Source organism: Haliotis rubra, unplaced genomic scaffold (assembly GCF_003918875.1).
Source record: "Haliotis rubra isolate DU_JTF1 unplaced genomic scaffold, ASM391887v1 Scf760, whole genome shotgun sequence".
Lineage (NCBI taxonomy): Eukaryota > Metazoa > Mollusca > Gastropoda > Lepetellida > Haliotidae > Haliotis > Haliotis rubra.
This window is the reverse complement of record NW_025767480.1, coordinates 327,902-348,760: the sequence shown is the minus strand read 5'-3', so window position 1 is coordinate 348,760 and position 20,859 is coordinate 327,902. Positions and strand designations below refer to the sequence as shown.

The following is a 20,859-nucleotide window of genomic DNA, read 5'->3' as shown; positions in this document are numbered from 1 at the left end:
CATGTAACATTCACCTGCATGACTGAATGAAACTGCAAAATAAAACTCTCGGAAAACATAGGCAAGTCACCTTCTTCGACTCACATGTTTGTCGTCCTTTTATTTATGTGAAGACGTTATGTTGTTTTAGGTAAGGCTCGCTGAAGGGTTGACGTTGGTTCCCTGCATGTCACTGAGGACGAAGGTGTGTGCAGGGTTATATCTGATGATAATATTTGGAGATTTAACGTGCGCTTTCCGACATAATGCGTATTTCGCACAAGGAACGTTATATCTGGCAACAATTGCATCAAATGTACGCTAACCATCTCATAGCAGTATGATATAATCGTACCAAACGTCATATTCATATGTCTTCGGGTTGTAGCAGATTCGACCCGTCTAGATTCAGGTTAGAATTGGTCTTCAGAGGCGACTAACGGGATCGGGTGGAGGCCCGCTGACTTGGTTGACACATGTCATCGTATCCCAATTGCGTAGATCGATGCTCGTGATGTTGATAGCTGGATTGTCTGGTCCACACTAGATTATTTACAGACCGCCGCCATATTGCTGGAATATTGCTGAGTGCGGCGTTAGACAACAACCAACCGACCGACCGATCAACCAACCAACCAATCTTTTCGGATGAAAGTCAATTTCTGTAAGTGCCATTGAGAAGCTGGTATAATGAAGGTGAGGTGAGGTGAAATTGGGTTTAACGTCGTGCTTGAGAATATTTCGCTCATATGACGACGTGCATGCGTGTGTGTATGTGCATGTGCGGCTGCTTGCACTAGCCCAGACTTAAGCTGGTTTTATAGTGCTAGCTCACTGAGATACTATGCCGCAGTGAAGCATGAATACCCCACTCAGACACATTATACTGACTCCGAGCCGACCAGTCCTTGTTGTACCCATTAATGCCGAGCGCCAGGCAGAGTGCAACAAGTACCATATTTTTACGTCTTTTGGTATGACGCTTTCGATGATCGAACCCACGACCTTCCGCTCTCCGGGCGGACGCTCTAACCACTACACAACGCGTGATGTATTCAGACAACTTATTATTGTCATAGATGCGACGTTTCACAACATACCAGTAGCATATATACATGAGGGGAACTTGAGTTTATACTAACTGACGAGTTTGATGTACAGTGTGATGACATACTGATAAATGACATTGTGTGTTCATAGGTTCCGGCCGTGGAGACAGTTTACACTTATCAGATGAGTACACAAAGTCCGCAGTCTAGACTACCAGTTGTCCAGTTTTGTGGAAGTCGCGATGGATGAGTGGGTTAGACGCTGACTTTCTGTGCTGGCGATTGGTACGTCACTCCGAGGTGTTGGTTCGAATCCCGGATGGGACTCAACCCAACAAAACTACTAGAATCTGTACTTTACTAGAAAGTGTTATCCGAGACTTAACGTGTGTTACATTTGATCACTTTCTAAAGGACATCGTGTATTCATGATATTAGTGATAGTACTATTAAATGTGAATATAGATAATGCCTGTGAAACCAGATAGACAATGGGTAGGACAGGTTATTCATGTTGGCCTTGATAAGATGACTGTAAGTAGTAGGGATGTAATAACCTTGATCGCTTATTATATCTTATAATCTGACCGGCTAGCTTCAAGGATGTTGGTGTTGTGTCGAAGGATGGTTTGATTCGGATGGGTGTGGTTGGAAATGGCTGATTTGATGTCGTTTTGCTTCACGTTTAGGGGGCGGGACGTTTCACCAAGGTACGAGTCACCACATGCGCATTGCATGTGTTAGACATGGCCTGAAGTATCTTCTTTGTTGCTTGTAGCTGGTTTACCAGTGGCTTTTATACATGAGCTGAAAGGCAATGTTTAGAAGATACACATGTAAAGCTGAGGGTTTACCCTTTACCTCTTTAGACATGCAACAATCTCATAGAATTATAACACAATGATTGATCAGTTCTGGGGAACATCTATAGTCTATCCAGTTACCGTTAGTTCCAGACACGTGGTGTCTTCGTGCATGATTACATAACAGATAAGTGCAGTGTGCGAAATATCCACTGGCCCGCTAGCCCGAGGCTAGTATAAATGCAGTCAGGCCAGTAAATCTCCACAGTCACTGGCCTGACTGGCTAGTGATTTTTCATGGGGTTTTGTTGTAAATATATCACTCTCTCGGACTTGTGAAGTTATAACACACTTTTAAATCATGCAAGATTATGGTCCGAAGAAAATGTCCATCATATTAGCAGCTTAGTGGTGACTTATTTAAGTTATTTGAGCATTAGAAAAATATTTTAGAAATACAGACATGTGTTTTCTTATTTGTTTTTCATGGTATTTTACGTCTTTTGCTTAGTTTCTACATTCATATTTCGGGCTATTCATGTTTCGCACACTGGATAAGTGTACATTCGACATCGAGTTATTGCAATTTGATGCTCAGGGTTTCATTTGTGGACAGCCCCACTATTGTGCAATAATACTGATGATATCGACGTCGTTCCAGAAAGCGTTACTTAATGTGAGCGTGGCAACCCTATGCTGTTGACCGTCAGGTAAATTTACATAAATATGTAAACAGAATGTTTCATGAGCTGTCTCTACACCCACCGCTCAACTTCCCAGAATGTTTCATGAGTTGTTTCTACACCCATCGCTCAACTTCCCAGAATGTTTCATGAGCTGTCTCTACACCCACCGCTCAACTTTCCAGAATATTTCATGAGCTGTCTCTACACCCACCGCTCAACTTCCCAGAATGTTTCATGAGTTGTTTCTACACCCATCGCTCAACTTCCCAGAATGTTTCATGAGCTGTCTCTACACCCACCGCTCAACTTTCCAGAATATTTCATGAGCTGTCTCTACACCCACCGCTCAACTTCCCAGAATACTTCATGAGTTGTTTCTACACCCACCGCTCAACTTCCCAGAATGTTTCATGAGCTGTCTCTACACCCACCGCTCAACTTTCCAGGATATTTCATGAGCTGTCTCTACACCCACCGCTCAACTTCCCAGAATGTTTCATGAGCTGTCTCTACACCCACCGCTCAACTTTCCAGAATATTTCATGAGTTTTTTTTCTACACCCACCGCTCAACTTCCCAGAATGTTTCATGAGCTGTCTCTACACCCATCGCTCAACTTTCCAGAATATTCATGAGTTGTCTCTACACCCATCGCTCAACTTTCGAGAATGTTTCATGAGCTGTCTCTACACTCACCGCTCAACTTCCCAGAATATTACATGAGCTGTCTCTACACCCACCGCTCAACTTTCCAGAATATTTCAAGAGCTGTCTCTACACTCACCGCTAAACTTCCCAGAATATTTCACGAGCTGTCTCTACACCCACCGCTCAACTTCCCAGAATATTTTATGAGCTGTCTCTACACCCACCGCTCAACTTCCCAGAATATTTCACGAGCTGTCTCTACACCCACCGCTCAACTTCCCAGAATGTTTCATGAGTTGTCTCTACACCCACCGCTCAACTTCCCAGAATATTTTATGAGCTGTCTCTACACCCACCGCTCAACTTCCCAGAATATTTCACGAGCTGTCTCTACACCCACCGCTCAACTTCCCAGAATATTTTATGAGCTGTCTCTACACCCACCGCTCAACTTCCCAGAATATTTCACGAGCTGTCTCTACACCCACCGCTCAACTTCCCAGAATGTTTCATGAGCTGCCTCTACACCCACCGTCAACTTCCCAGAATATTTCATGAGCTGTCTCTACACCCACCCCTCAACTTCCCAGAATATTTCAAGAGCTGTCTCTACACTCACCGCTCAACTTCCCAGAATATTTCATGAGCTGTCTCTACACCCACCGCTCAACTTCTAAGAATATTTCATGAGCTGTCTCTACACCCACCCCTCAACTTCCAAGAATATTTCATGAGCTGTCTCTACACCCACCGCTCAACTTCTAAGAATATTTCATGAGCTGTCTCTACACCCACCGCTCAACTTCCCAGAATATTTCATGAGCTGTCTCTACACCAACCGCTCAACTTCCCAGAATATTTCACGAGCTGTCTCTACACCCACCGCTCAACTTCCCAGAATATTTCATGAGCTGTCTCTACACCCACCGCTCAACTTCCCAGAACTTTCACGAACTGTCTTTAAACCCCACCCCTTCACCTCCAAGAATATATCATGACCTGTCTGTAACCTGATCCAAGAATATTTTCATTGCTTCATGCGATGTTGTTTCTTAACTTCTATCTTTCTTTTGCATGTTACGCTCAGAGAAATCAGATAAATGATTACATTTTCTGGGGCTGATTGCAGTGATATGGTATTCGAAAAAGGTGAGTGAGTGAGTAAGTTTAGTTTTACGCCGCACTCAGCAGTATTCCAGCTATATGCGGCAGTCTTTAAATAATCGAGTCCAGATAATCCAGTGATCAACAGCATGAACATCGACCTGCGCAATTGGGAACAGATGACACGTGTCAACTATGTCAGCGAGCCTTACCACCCGATCCCGTTAGTCGCCTCTTACGACAAACAAGGGTTACTGAAGACCAATTCTAACCCGGACCTTCACAGGACTAGTATAAGGACTCAGTGGTATGGAATATTGAAGGAGTAACTCCAACCCTACAGTCACTATATGTCGCCCTGATGGAGCCTTGATATAAAGCTGTTGTACAGTGCCCTCACAGTGGACTTATTGCCCTGATACCTTACGTATGTGACTTCCACTACTGACGTTATATCTAGAATATCAGTCTGAACATACCCTAAACAAATATACATGGGCCATCCCGACTATTTAACCTATTGGTATTGTATGTCAAAAAGCCGTGTCCAATGTCCATATCGTGTTTAAGCATCTGCGTTTATTTGAACACAAAAATGTCCATCCTCTTCATATCCCGCGTCCCTTGAATAACACGTTACTAAGACTTTTGTCAAGGAAGAAACTGTCCGTGTACAATATTCATAAACGTACAGGTGAATAACACCGGTGTGATGATATCTGTGTTTGGCGTCACCAATACATCATCAAATATTATATTCTGTCTATAGATTTGAGACGAAACTATCACATTTCCTTCAGTGAAACTTCTGAATGATGTTTGTTGATCGCCCCACCTGACAATGCAAACACGGACTGCCGTATCACCGACTCACCATCATCATCAGACCCGTGTTAAGATGTAGGCTGGTCCTGCTTTAGTATCACAATGACTTTATCGAGAGATCGTGTTTTAAAGAGGAATGAACGTAAAACAAGATAAATGTGCCCCGGCCCGGCCCGATACTGAGACATATTGTACTGCCGGTCTGGCTTATATTTCAAGAGGAGCATAAAATAAAACTGAAACGTCTACAACGCCCCCTGCTGGGGAAATGAATCACCACTGTGTTGAAGGAAGAGATCTGTCACACGGGAGTGGCGCACTCAACAAAGAAGCCGTTATCATTATAATGTAAGAAATGGACTAGAAGTCTGCTTACGGATCTCTCTGGTTACCGGGTCCTTCAGGAATATGATTTAAGTCAATCTATCGCCAGGATGAAGACGGGGCAAATCTTGAACTACCAGTCAACAAAACTCAAAACGACGACCTCGAGCACTGCTTAAAACAAAGTTTAACACAAATGTGACGTTACAACTATAAGGTTAAAAAATCATTACCTACTCATGACCGATTGGAACTTACACATCTTTCATACTTTCGGCATGCATTATTGAGGTTGTGTTTTTTTGCATGCACAGTGATGAATCCAGGTGATAACGAGAACACTTTCACCACCATTAATTATTTTTCTAAATAGTAACCACACATGCGATTTGGATTAGTTGCAAATAAACGCACCTTGCACAAGAGTATGAGTGAGTGAATTTAGTTTTATACCACTTTTAGCAATATTCCAGCAATATCATGGCGGGGGACACCAGAAATGGGTTTCACACATTGTACACATGTGGGGAATCGAACCCGGGTCTTCAGCGTGACGAGCCAACGCTTTATCCACTAGGCTACAGCACTGCCCCGCACAAGAGTATGCAAAATGACACTATAGACGTCTAGATGATCCTAGAAATATCTGTCGAATGTTTATATTGACGCCAGTGACCGCCATGAAAGGTGATTTTCACTGGTGGATGATGTAGAGTAGCTACAAGAAAGCTGGAGCTTGTGAATAGAAACTGATCTGGAGGTTACTGAAATATTAACACTTTTTGTCACCCCCGAATATCAGTTCGATATGGGAGAGAAGTCTGTCAGTACATCTGTGTTAGTAGTAGGGCGAGGTCTTTCATCAGATTATAACATCTATTATCAATGTTGCTTTTTAATGTGTTCAATGTCATTCCCTTTTCTCAATAAGCTATATCATTATGATATATGTCACTGATGAAATCGGAAAAAAATTACGCACTCCTCATAGAATTGTGTTTATAATTCATTACTTCCATGTTTATCATCCAGCCTCAGATCGAGTCTTGGTGACCACAGTGTTTATAACACTGCCTTGTTTATGTGATGTATGTGGGGTTTCTCGACAGAAGGAAGTCAAACAGTTCTGTACATGCACTTATCTATTCTTTCCATAAAGCATCTATGCATTTCAATGTAACTGTCTCCCCGGGGCTGAAGACCCCCTCTAGGTTTATCTGACCAATGGGGCATGCACTTTTCACCTGCTGTAGAAGAAATTAGAATAAATTGGTCATATTTTCCGCCCCAGTTGAGAGCTTTGATGTCCTTGACGGACTGCCCAATGGGTAGAGGAGGTGACAGATTAACATAGAATGTCGTTCTGAGCATCAGGGGAGGAACTAAAATGACCACACTCGTTTGAAATTGAAGACCACGCGAGAGTCTAAGCCATACCATTGAAGCAATATATTGTTGTGTTAAACATTTTGTATTATTTTCATATGTACAGTTCCCGTTTGTGCTAATTCTTATTGTTGACGTATGTATTATAATAGAGAATATATAAGTTTGAAGCAATCATTTTCACATTCATCATTTGCTTATGCTCACCAATCCGCGAGTTACTGCTTTTTACAGAATGCTAAGGTACTTACCTTCAGGCGTGAACATTAAATAGGCTACTTTGTCTAATAACTTATCCTTATTTATCAATAACTATGAAAGCTGTGAACAATAGGGTGCTGAGCTTTGAACTTTTCTATATAGCCGACACGACGGTTGATGTTTAACATGTGCACGATAGCCTTTAGTTAGGAAGGCATTAACTTCTAAATTCAAACGGTGGTAATGTTTTAGATGTTCAAAAGGTTCAACAGTTTTTACTGCCTGGTGTGCAGTTTGGATTTACACTTCGTACTGACAGGTTTAATTTTCAGAAATATAATTGTTTCGTTTTTTTCAATTTTAACAATGTAATTAAATATGAAATAGGTGTCACGTAAACAGATACTTACAAAAGCAAATAACAACATCAGATTGACATACGTATTTGTCAGTATAAGAGATGAGTTGTTAATAAAGGTCACTGTATATGTGATATAAAATATAACAGTAGTAGTAGGCTAGTAGCCTAAGTATAATTATTACTAGTATGAGTAGTAATGATGGTGGTAGTAGTAGTAGTAGTAGTAGTAGTAGTAGTAGTAGTAGTAGTAGTGGTTGTGGTGGTAGTAGTAGTTGGTTGTGGTAGTAGTAGTAGTAGTAGTAGTAGTAATAGTGGTGGTGGTGGTAGTAGTAGTTGGTTGTGGTAGTAGTAGTAGTAATAGTAGTAATGGTAGTAGTAGTGTTAGTGGTAGTAGTAGTTGTAGTAGTAGTAGTGGTGGTGGTGGTAGTAGTAGTAGTAGTAGTAGTGGTTGTGGTGGTAGTAGTAGTTGGTTGTGGTAGTAGTAGTACTAGTAGTAGTAGTAGTAGTAATGGTAGTAGTAGTGTTAGTGGTAGTAGTAGTTGTAGTAGTAGTAGTAGTAGTGGTGGTGGTGGTAGTAGTAGTTGGTTGTGGTAGTAGTAGTAGTAGTAGTAGTAGTAGTAGTAGTGGTGGTGGTAGTAGTAGTAGTAGTAGTAGTGGTGGTGGTAGTAGTAGTTGGTTGTGGTAGTAGTAGTAGTAGTAATATTAGTAATGGTAGTAGTAGTGTTAGTGGTGGTAGTAGTAGTAGTAGTAGTAGAAGTAGTAGTAGTAGTGGTGGTGGTGGTAGTAGCAGTTGGTTGTGGTAGTAGTAATAGTAGTAGTAATAGTAGTAGTAATAGTAGTAGTAGTAGTAGTAGTAGTAGTAGTAGTGTCACCACAGCCGCTACAACTAATAATAATACTTAAGTAGAAACGAATAATATTGTATTTCGCGCAACATTGCCTATTAAACGAATGCTACCTCAAAACACTTGATCAATAAATTATAGATGTAAAGAAATCACACAGTAGAGGCAATTGTTCAACATAACGACCCAGGTCTAAGAGAAGCTCTCCGAGTCAGGCATCATTTTCATGCTGTGTTCATTAAGCTTAAAATATCAAGAAATTACCGAACGTTAATTTAAATGTGTACTGATTTTGATTCACACACACATTGTTGCAATTGCACCGTTCTACACATGTGCAAGATTGCAGAAATTCTGCAAAGGGAGACTTCGAAAAGCAGTGTTAAGTATGCATAAACCTACGCATATTCTTATGCTATTCTTCGGATGCTGAAATGACCTTTACCCCTAGACATGTACATGAAGGCATTACTATGTGGTGTGTTGATCTCATTTGCCGAAAGGCAAAGGTAACGGAGAATGTATGAAGCTGGCGTTCGAGAACATGTGTTTGTGAAGTCTGACGCGATAAAGTCCGTTGTGTAGAGTCATGAATGAAATGTTAACAATGTTTAATGATGCATAATTCACTAAAACACAACTGTGACAGTATAATCAACTTCTGAACTTGCCCTGCTCGATCTGGCGAGAAACATGCTAATCTATAACTTGTCCTACCCAACCCATCTGTCGGGAACATAGATGAATGTAATCAAAGTGAATCCTGGTTTCGGATCTGCGATCAACGGTTTAGAGACAATATTACACAGCGAATTGCAGCGACTTAGACAACGGGCAATCTCATATCCCGCTTGTCAACGAATGCATCTGTGCCTGATGGAATGGTCTGCTCATGTTCGTCAAACCATTCAAACAGTTTTCAATGTGAGTACACGGGCTATTCAAAGTACCTTTTATTTTGTTTCCTTGCAGAATACATCTATATTTTTTATTGGGTGAGGTATTATATGAACACAAATTGGCTAATCCGCTTCCACCTGACAACAACACCCGCTTCAGCTACCCGGGCATGGCAATGATGCTAAAGCTGTAGAAGTACTGACGGATACCAAATAAGTGTTGAAAAGTTGTTCCACCCCCACATGAGCGAGTCTCCACCCCACCGAGGCTCTGCCCAACCGGAAATTTCCCATAACGCCTCAGTAATTGTGTCCACTGAAGCATGTGGTCAGCAATTGACCGCAGCCCTCACCTTATCTGGTCAGTGTAAGAGGCTTAGAATAACTGGACAGGAAAACTGTCTTCAATCGACCTTGTGAAAATGGGATAGAGTCCAAAACGCAAAAATGTTCATCCTTGTAAAAGAGGTCCTTGAGAGATAAGCTTTCGGAAATGACTCTTTTGAATTACTTGAAAGTACTGGAGGTGATCTAATTTCCTATAAAAGACTGTCAAAGAGTCGCCAGTGTGAAAGAAGCATTTATAGCTCTGTCGCTCCTAGCTAGGATGTCCTCTCTAACTTTATGACTTTCAGTATCCTAGGGAACAGTAGAAACACATACTCACTGTCACTGGCAGCTACATACAATGTATATCGTTTTGAATAATACATGTAACATAGAAATCGCAATAAAGTTTCAACAGCTGTGAGTTGCAACTGTGATTGTTAAATACTGTTCCAGACCAGCTGATTGGTGTAACGGCAAGTAACGGATCCAAGATATGGAAGGTAACATTGTGTTTTTCTTTCAGTGGCATTAAAAAACGTTTTTTTTATCCAAATTAAGTGTGATATTTACTGAACGGTCAACGTACTGTCAACAAGTATATTCACCGCATGATCAGATAGACACGGAGTGACATAGTCGTCATGTCACACAAATAGATATGGAGTGATATATACATCATATCAATATATAGACACCGAATGATATAGTCACCATATTAGCAAATAGATATTGAGTGATATATACATCATATCAATATATAGACAAGGAGTGATATAGTCATCATATCAATATATAGACACGGAGTGACATAGTCATCATATCAGCAAATAGATATGGAGTGATATATACATCATATCGATCTATAGACACGAAGTGATATAGTCATCATATCAATCTATAGACAAGGAGTGATATATACATCACATCAATATATACACAAGGAGTGATATAGTCATCATATTAGCAAAGAGATAACGATAGTGATATATACATCATATCAATCTATAGACACCGAATGACATAGTGATTATATTAGCAAATATATATGGAGTGATATATACATCATATCAATAGACACGAAGTAATATAGTCATCATATCAGCAAATAGATAACTATAGTGATATATACATCATATCAATAGACACGAAGTAATATAGTCATCATATCAGCAAATAGATAACTATAGTGATATATACATCATATCAATAGACACGAAGTAATATAGTCATCATATCAGCAAATAGATAACTATAGTGATATATACATCATATCAATATATAGACACCGAATGATATAGTGATTATATTAGCAAATATATATGGGGTGATATATACATCATATCAATCTATAGACACGAAGTGATATAGTCATCATATTAGCAAAGAGATATGGAGTGATATATACATCATATCAATAGACACGAAGTAATGTAGTCATCATATTAGCAAATAGATATGGAGTGATATAGTCATCATATCAGCAAATAGATATGGAGTGATATATACATCATATCAATATATAGACACCGAATGATATAGTCACCATATTAGCAAATAGATATTGAGTGATATATACATCATATCAATATATAGACAAGGAGTGATATAGTCATCATATCAATATATAGACACGAAGTAATATAGTCATCATATTAGCAAATAGATATGGAGTGATATATACATCATATCAATATATAGACACCGAATGATATAGTCACCATATTAGCAAATAGATATTGAGTGATATATACATCATATCAATATATAGACAAGGAGTGATATAGTCATCATATCAATATATAGACACGAAGTAATATAGTCATCATATTAGCAAATAGATATGGAGTGATATAGTCATCATATCAGCAAATAGATATGGAGTGATATATACGTCATATCAATAGACACGAAGTGATATAGTCATCATATCAATATATAGACACGAAGTAATATAGTCATCATATTAGCAAATAGATATGGAGTGATATAGTCATCATATCAGCAAATAGATATGGAGTGATATATACATCATATCAATATATAGACACCGAATGATATAGTCACCATATTAGCAAATATATATGGGGTGATATAGTCATCATATCAGCAAATAGATATGGAGTGATATAGTCATCATATCAATATATAGACACCGAATGATATAGTCACCATATTAGCAAATATATATGGGGTGATATATACATCATATCAATCTATAGACACGAAGTGATATAATCATCATATTAGCAAAGAGATATGGAGTGATATATACATATTATCAATAGACACGAAGTAATGTAGTCATCATATTAGCAAATAGATATGGAGTGATATATACGTCATATCAATAGACACGAAGTGATATAGTCATCATATCAATATATAGACACGAAGTAATATAGTCATCATATTAGCAAATAGATATGGAGTGATATAGTCATCATATCAGCAAATAGATATGGAGTGATATATACATCATATCAATATATAGACACCGAATGATATAGTCACCATATTAGCAAATAGATCTGGAGTGATATATACATCATATCAATAGACACGAAGTGATATAGTCATCATATTAATATATAGACACCGAATGATCTTGTCATCATATCAATATATAGACACGAAGTAATATAGTGATCATATTAGCAAATAGATATGGAGTGATATATACATCATATCAATATATAGACACGGAGTGATATATACATCATATCAATATATAGACACGGAGTGATATAGTCATCATATTAGCAAATAGATATGGAGTGATATATACATCATATCAATAGACACGAAGTAATATAGTCATCATATTAGCAAATAGATAACTATAGTGGTATATACATCATATCAATAGACACGGAGTGATATAGTCGTCATATCAGCAAATAGATATGGAGTGATATATACATCATATCAATAGACAAGGAGTGATATAGTCATCATATTAGGAAATAGATATGGAGTGATATATACATCATATCATTATACATCATATCAATATATAGACACGAATTAATATAGTCATCATATGAGCAAATAGATATGGAGTGATATATGCATCATATCAATAGACACGAAGTAATATAGTCATCATATTAGCAAATAGATAACTATAGTGATATATACATCATATCAATAGACACGGAGTGATATAGTCATCATATTAGCAAATAGATATTTGAAACCCTTTCTCTTCCCGTGGCTCTTGAGCTACCACCGGCCAAGTTGCCTACAAGTGTTTTACAAAAGAAGAAATTGCTGAGCAGGAGCGTAAACCCTTACGTTGCAGCTTTAAAACTGCTTCGGTAGATTTTCTCCCATAAATTATGTGTAAACTTTATGTGATTTTAAATGCAGGAACATGGAAGTAGCTATAAAAATTATCCATCGGGCAGAATCATATTTTAGCCATTAAAGTCTAGACTTGAATGCGACAAGCTCAGAATGATAGTTGGGTTATTTGTTTACATCGCACGTTCCCACGCTTGTGCAGACTGGTGAAACAGACTGACGTTTGTTCATGAAAAAAATATCCAATGAAATCTTTTCCTAAGACTTGTAATCGGTCATAACGCAATAATTGTCTTTCACAAAAACGTCTAACGACAAGAAGGCGTCTCCAGGATTAACGAGGCATTAGATATGACCACATTACTTATGGCGCATGTACCGCGAGGTGTTGATGATTAAATCTACACTTACAATAGTCCAGTCAATTTATGGGATGTTCACAATGTAGTTCCATTCTACTGCTGTCATTTTGTTGGGAACTAACCCCAAACCTGGGTGGTAAGGGAACACACAGGTGCACGCGCACGCACTGTACACACGGTAATATACACACGTGCACATATGGTCACATAAACACAAATAAACACTAATAAACAGACAAACACACGCATACACGCATCAAACATCAACCATAACACCATGGCACACTAAATCAAGCACACAGCATCACAAAACACCATGCACACTACACCATGCACACTACACCATGTAACACCATTGCACACTACACCATGCACACTACACGATGAAACACCATTGCACACTACACTACATAACAAAATGCACACTACATGACGTAACACCATGGCGCACTGCTCAATGCACACCACACAACATGCAACCATGCATACTACACCATGCACAAAATACCATGTAACACTATGGCAAACCACACCATGCATACCACATCATAAAGCACCATGCACACCAAACCACCAAAACTCCATGCACAAGATGTAAAACCATGCACACAACACCATGTAACACCATTGCACAACACAACACGAACACCCCACCACAAGAGACTATGCAGACCACACCATGCACACTTTACCACACTACATCATGCACACCCCGCCACAAGACACTATGCACACCCAACCATGAACAACCCACCAAACTACACCATACACACTGCACCAAACACACCGCACCATGTAACCATGTTTCGCCATACACGTGAAACCGCACCTCATAACAACACATCATGTACATAACAAAAAAAAACACAACACGCCTCTCATATACGTAACATATATCTTTACACCTTATATCACATCATATGAAATCATTCATTTAACACCACGATGCGTCATCTCACACCACTCACGCACCGAACGCCACACACCTATCTTCTCATTCTAAGCCGTACCGAACCACGCCATTCCCCTTCACATCATGCTCAACACTGGCACCATGCAGACATCCAGGAAACACTGGCACCATGCAGACATCCAGGAAACACTGGCACCATGCATACATCCAGGAAACAATGGCACCATGCATACATCCAGGAAAACAATAAGACGCCATAAAACACCCCCGTATACTGACTATAGGTTTGACAAACACGTCTGTAGCGACATCTCATATTTACACACCTAGACACAAGAAGCCCAACTCCAAACCCATTTTCAGAGGCTGTAACATATATGTCCAGCATGTGATACCTTGGATGTATCAGTTTCGATAGCTATGGGGTGGGGATCACAAGCAGCTGTTTCATCCCATAAATACAAGGTGTAACGATCGGGTTAACGTATTTCTGGATTAACTAACTATTCATGCTTACATTAAACGTGTGGTTCTTATGCTTTGGAATGTTCAGTTTCCCGGCTATCGAGGATTTGTTTAACTGGAGTTTTTCTAATAATACAAATTATGAGATTGAAATGTAAGTGAGCACTTGTACCAAACGCCTCCACATTAAAATAGTGTTCCCACCATTTGACCAACGAAATTTGATTTCAAAGATAGTCTGATAGTCATAATGCACTGTGTAAGAACATATTAAAAAAACCTTTTATTCCCCGGTACGATGAGATTATACTGCAGATACCAGCTCATATTTAATTATCTACCACGGGTATAAATCCAGATTTATAGCCGAACATATGAGAGTTTCTTCTGAAGTCCTCATCCCCCACAGTGGACCATTACCTTAATACGCTATCATGTTCCTAATTGATATGTTGAAGCTGGTGTGTTGACGTTTTGTAGGGTGGAACAATAGTATCATCTATGTAGGACGATGTATAAAACCACACGGGGTGCTGTATTCCTCGGTGCCCGATACCTGGTGGGGGCCAGGCTGCCAACACGGAGGATTTCATTACTATTCATCTCTCAGGAGAAAGCTTTAAGTAACCTCAGTGATTTATCAAATACGAGAGCGACTACAACTGTGTTCCCACGCTCCCCTCGCCCTCCGCCATAAGCTGTTTTGTGCGGCGTATCATACACTTATCGCAACAGGTATTTGATAAGCACTTCACTCAGCGCGTTCGTGGCGAGCGGCTCGAGTCGGCTTTGCTGAAACCCGTCCACATGTGATGTTGATTGTTGATATATTGTCTGTTCATTTGCAGTTATAATATTGGCATTCCATCTGTATATAGGTTTCTATTGAATCTACCATCATCAATGCATCACCACCTACCTACTGTTTCCTATACCTATCCATATACCCCTCTACCATCAACATCTCGGGTAGTCAGGCACTCTGATTTGGTTCATGTGTGTTGGTAGATTGAGATGCTCATGATGTCAGTCACTGGATTGTCTGATCCAGTCTCGATTATTAGCAGATCAAAGAATTTCAAATATGCTAAGTGCATTATCCAACAAAGCAACAAGCCCCCTATCGACATCTCATCAATGTCTAGCCCTATTTATGATATGATTTTGTGTTTCTTTTACCACCAAACGCTACCTACTATATCCATCCTATCCGATAATTCATCATCAGGATCCGTAGTGTATATCGGGTATATATAATGTACCGGTAACTTACAGAGGTAAGAACTCTTCAATGGAAGACGGGCTGGATTGTGGTAAACGTTGATCCGTACTTTATTATGTAGATATTGCATTTATGATAAAGGAGGACACGGAAATGTACGGGTGATGACTCTTACCAGTTTTACTTTAATTGCGCAATAAAAAAACCCATAAACCCTTATTTTGAGAATCTAGGATGCGAAAGCCACAGGATTTGAACCGCAATGCTCGTGAACATTGCATCGGTAAGGGGTATGACACTGCGGAATGAACATACTGCCTACAAAAGGGACAATTCGCTTATGTGTCAAAATGATTCATGTATGCGCTTAAACATACACTAATATATGTATAGTGTATTATTACCAAATAATCTCTCTCTCTCTCTCTCTCTCTCTCTCTCTCTCTCTCTATATATATATATATATATATATATATATATATGTATATATATGATATGTATATGATTGTATGGATGAGTATTTTTCTTGTTTTGTAATTTACAAATGTTATTGTTACTGAACTTGTCCTGGGCACGGTGTATCCAACATCTACAGTATAGCCTGGGTAAATCAACAAGGCTTATAACGTTTCTAAAACTATATATTTGAATCTCATCGAACGTGTGGGCTTCGGGTTACTTTTGATAAAACCTGACTTCTGAACAAAATGATGGATTCATTTCTTACTCAATTTTCAAAATTCAGTTAATTTCTCACTAACTTTTCAATATTCAGAAAACTGAAAGATGTTTGCAAATAAAAAGTACTCCAGATTTAATATATCCAGAAATAAGACGTAACTTCTGATACCCGAGAACTCTACCACTCAAGCTTCTGAGGGAACAATTCTGTCTCTCTGTGTCCTGGGGGCGCGGTCTTCCCACAGCCCTGTAATCATCTAGTCGCGTGCCATGGGTTCGCTTCGTCACGCGCGGGGCGTCGGGCGCATGCCTGAGACATTGAGTGGCGTAACGCCGGCTGTGACGTTGTACCTGACCAATCAGAATCCATGATATGACGGGTGGGTGGAGTTTCATCTAGTTGATTGACGTTACTGATAAAATGAAGATTTCTTGTGCGTTTTAAGAAAACGACACTTCCTTATCTATCTTATTGACTTTGTTTTCGTTGTGAGAACGTTCCTTGAGACAGTGGCGCTCGTCCATTCTGTTACAAAACGATGCTCTCCGACAGCACCAAAACGACTGGGAATGAACCCAGAGACAGGAAAGTGAGTACTTGCAACATCACTTCACTGTGTACCACATAGTACAGAGACTTCATTAAACAGACTGTTAGTAGAATGTCTGTAAATGTTTGCATAAAGTATAACAAATGTCTGTCTATTTGAAATGAAAATGCGTTTTGTGTATGTGTGAGATGGGTTAATGTTTTGTTTCATTTTGCTCTTTTCTATAGAGCACAAAACCAATCATGGAAAAACGGAGGAGAGCAAGAATCAACGCTTCATTGGCTGAGCTGAAGTCGCTTTTGTTGGAAGCAATAAAAAAAAAGAAGTAAGTAATTTTTCGAAGATTGTACACGAACATAGAAATATCTAGTGTCTTGACAGGTAAAGTAATAATGAAGTCTTATCAGTACTATATGTGAAGTATACCCCAGGGATGTCCAGTGACGTATGGGTAAGGCTGTACAGAGACCGCTTATCTGTGTGATTGCTTATAATGGAAGTTTATATTTGGTCTGTAGTTATCAGTTTGTAATCGTCAGACTGGAAGACACGTGTATGAACAGATTGGTGAATTAGAAACGTGACAAATTATGTACTGTTTACATTTGTCATATCTCTGATTATTTGTACGAATCAGTACTGTACAATTAACGTGTGTATCGTGAGATTTGGGTTCCACAAAATGCGCCGATGTGCTTGGCCGTACATTCCCACGTAGCCTTACATCCCGTGTGGCGAGGGAGCATCCACGCTTGACCTTGTTTATGATGTATGCTATTTTGTCTGCCAGGGAACAAGGCACAGCAAGATGGAGAAAGCCGACATCCTGGAAATGACAGTGAAGCATCTCAGGCAAATGCAAAGACAGCATTTTACAGGTGAGCTCCTCGGTGAGATCAAAGGCGATGATCACGTGACCAAAGCGTATGGACAAAGCATTTTGAGGGGGAGGTTACGATATGCTGAATAACAGGCTTGTGACAAGGCTTTAGATATGTGTTGGTTAAAGGGAATTGAGGTATTTGCAGCTGATTTTAATTTTGATTCCAACAAATATTTAATGAGCATAATATACCTTCACTTGAAAAATGTCAGTATTTCTCCTGTAAATATCACACTTTAATGACATGGTATTGCCATATTGTGCGTTTCCGTTACTTTGTTAGTGGTTAGTAGGAGTGAGGACAATGTGGGTATTTGTTGGTATGACAACAACTTCAGCCAAAACGTCAGTGATTGTATGTTCCTCTCAAACACGTACACGTGAATACACATTCATATATCTATGCATAACATGTTTGTTTGCACATGACAATATATTTTCGTTTCTATGTGCCTTGCCCATATACTACATGATACCAAATGTGTGAAAAATGTACATGCAAGAAAGACCTCTGTATTCAACGTTTATTTTGATATTTTTCTCAATTAACGTACTTAACGTAATTATACATACAAGTGGTACTTCAGACTGTGCCATGCTGCAATTCACAGTATTTATGCGTCTTAAGCACTATGCACTCCCTCAGATGGAGTCTTGAATGTAGCTTGAATCTTACATTTCCAGTGGCAGCTGCTGATGATCCAACCATAATGAACAAGTACCGGCTTGGATTTAACGAGTGTTCCATGGAGGTACAGCGTTATCTGACGTCAGTTGAAGACCTGAACACTGACGTGAAGACCAAACTGTTAGATCACATCGCCTGCTACCTGGCTGGAGTAGAGACCGCCAATACGACAGACACGTCATTACCAGCGTCATCACCAACATCATCACCTCCACCGTTATTTAAACAAGAACTACACACCAGACCAACGTCGCCGTCTCGAGTTAATATGCCTGCGTCGTCAACTGCTGTCGACCTGAACAACAACGCGCCAGCCAGGATGTGCTTGGAATCAACAAAATCAGAAAATATGTTCAGTGGACTTCAAGTTATTCCCACACAGTTATCTTCAGGAGAAATTGCTTTTGTGTTACCCGCCAATGTCTTAAGACAATGTCAGACTCCAAATTATGTGATACCAGTTTTTGCTGGAACGTCTCCAAAAACGTCGGAATCAGTACCCACAGGCACAAACTCTCATCATACTTCATCAGCATCCCACCACTCTCAAGCAGCTCACAGATTTACCAACACACATAACGTACCTGTTGAGAGAACCTATATCCCCTGTGCGGCTGTAACCCCAGTCAAGACATTGTATAACAAGCCAGATACAGATGACACGGTGTCCAAGAAGGAAGCTATCGAGGTCCATGTGTGCAGCAACCAGAAGGATGAACGAGTGTGCGACGAGGCAGTGTGGCGACCATGGTAGAGAGCAACACGTGTAGGATTGAACATGAGTGTCTCTGTTTAAATTTCAACGCTGGTAGTTAGGCAGCAAGCGTTGTGTGGAATGTGAAGTTCTGTACTTCTGATGGTGTGAACAAAACGCACAGGAGTACCCCAGACGGAGTCAGACCACGGTTGCAGTCTGCAACCCAGATATTGTGATAAAGGACACGTATCATACTGTTATATAATATAAATGTTTAACAGTTACACCCGAATAAAGAATATATATTTAAGGTTAACAGCCTTTCTTTTTTAAATGATATCGCTCATCCTGGTGCGGACTGACATTGTCGTTATAATGGTCTTTGTGTTGAATAGATCTGCTAGCTTGGTATTTAAATAAATGGTATTAAATCTATGAAACTAAAGCAAAAATCGGCCTAAGCACATTAATAATTTTAAAGACAGCAGCATGGCCTGCAAGCATGGTTTCGGTGATGTTCTCTATGTGAATGTGCATGGTGCGTGGGCGTATGTGTGTGCGCGTGTCAATTGGTAACAGTTCGCCACCATGGCAAGAGGTTTGCTTAGGACGGCGTCAGGACATTAACTAACCCAAACACTCTCCTTTTAACAGAAATGGTGATTTCCGATACTGAAAAAACAGCAAACACCTCATCGTACATGGCTCGGTTAAGCATCCCCCTTACAGCTGATTTATTGCTGGGTGCAATGTTAGACTCTATGATATAACTTTTACTATGGCATGAACACGTTGAATCCAACTGTGGGATATGAACAGGGCCAAAGTGAAGTCATGTGTCCGTGATGTCAGTTCACATCACCACAACTACCAGCGTCCTGTCGTGTGTTTCTGGCAGATATGTACATGCATCGCTCATAAATCAACCTTCACAGTGATTGTTTCTCCTTTATGTCATTGCTCCTTTGAATATTTCTGTCATTTTATTATGTTTTACAAAGCCAATTTTTAAACATCTATGTAAGGAATTCTATAATGCAAACCAAATCAGTTTCACTTCTATTTCTGAAGGCGGCTTGTATGTCGCCGACGCCTTGTTCGTGAAGTAGGGTAATCTCCTAATTTAATTAATCATTTCGGTTTACATCAACACTATATGTCGTGGAGGACCTCCCCCTCCAAGTAAGTACCGTTGGAACAACATGTCCACTTGTATAAGTTTGTCAGGTGGGGTCGACCCCGTCCAAATACAACAACGATAAAGGACGTGGTAACAGTCATGTCCCTCCTCATTTTGAAAATCTTGAAAGGAAAATGAATGCTCTCTAAACTTTTGGAGGCAGCTCAATTTTATGTGTTTATGTTCATGACGTCACAAACATCGATATCATTATATTGTCAGACACAACACTGTCATTCCATTCAATGTTATTTCTTTATTGTAGTTTTTTAATAGTTTATACTGAAATGAACTGCTCAAAATTAAAAAAACATCATCTCCGCAACCATTCCTTAAAAAATACTCCATGATTCCTCACTACCTATCAGCTGATCTTGTTTTGGATCATCCGATTCTGCTCACACAAACGAAGGTCCAGTTACTGTACATTTACATACACACGTGGAAAGTCTTTGGCTGGTGTGCCAATACTTC

The 20,859-nt window shown here is 39.6% G+C and overlaps 1 protein-coding gene across 1 annotated transcript; it reads left to right on the top strand.

The window, feature by feature from the left end:
- Window positions 1–16,840: 16,840 nt before the first annotated feature.
- Window positions 16,841–19,521, top strand: LOC124260394 (transcription factor HES-1-like). The gene is made up of 4 exons (XM_046694697.1): window positions 16,841–16,976; window positions 17,165–17,262; window positions 17,728–17,815; window positions 18,505–19,521. The coding sequence occupies exons 3-4, from the start codon at window positions 17,746–17,748 to the stop codon at window positions 19,260–19,262; spliced, it is 828 nt and encodes a 275-aa protein (XP_046550653.1). The 5' UTR covers window positions 16,841–16,976; window positions 17,165–17,262; window positions 17,728–17,745; the 3' UTR covers window positions 19,263–19,521.
- Window positions 19,522–20,859: the final 1,338 nt, after the last annotated feature.

Coding starts and splice junctions, on each gene's coding strand:
- LOC124260394 (XM_046694697.1), top strand. CDS start 17,746: ATGGAGAAAGCCGACATCCTGGAAATGACAGTGAAGCATCTCAGGCAA. Junction 17,816..18,504: donor GCAAAGACAGCATTTTACAG/GTGAGCTCCTCG, acceptor TTACATTTCCAG/TGGCAGCTGCTGATGATCCA.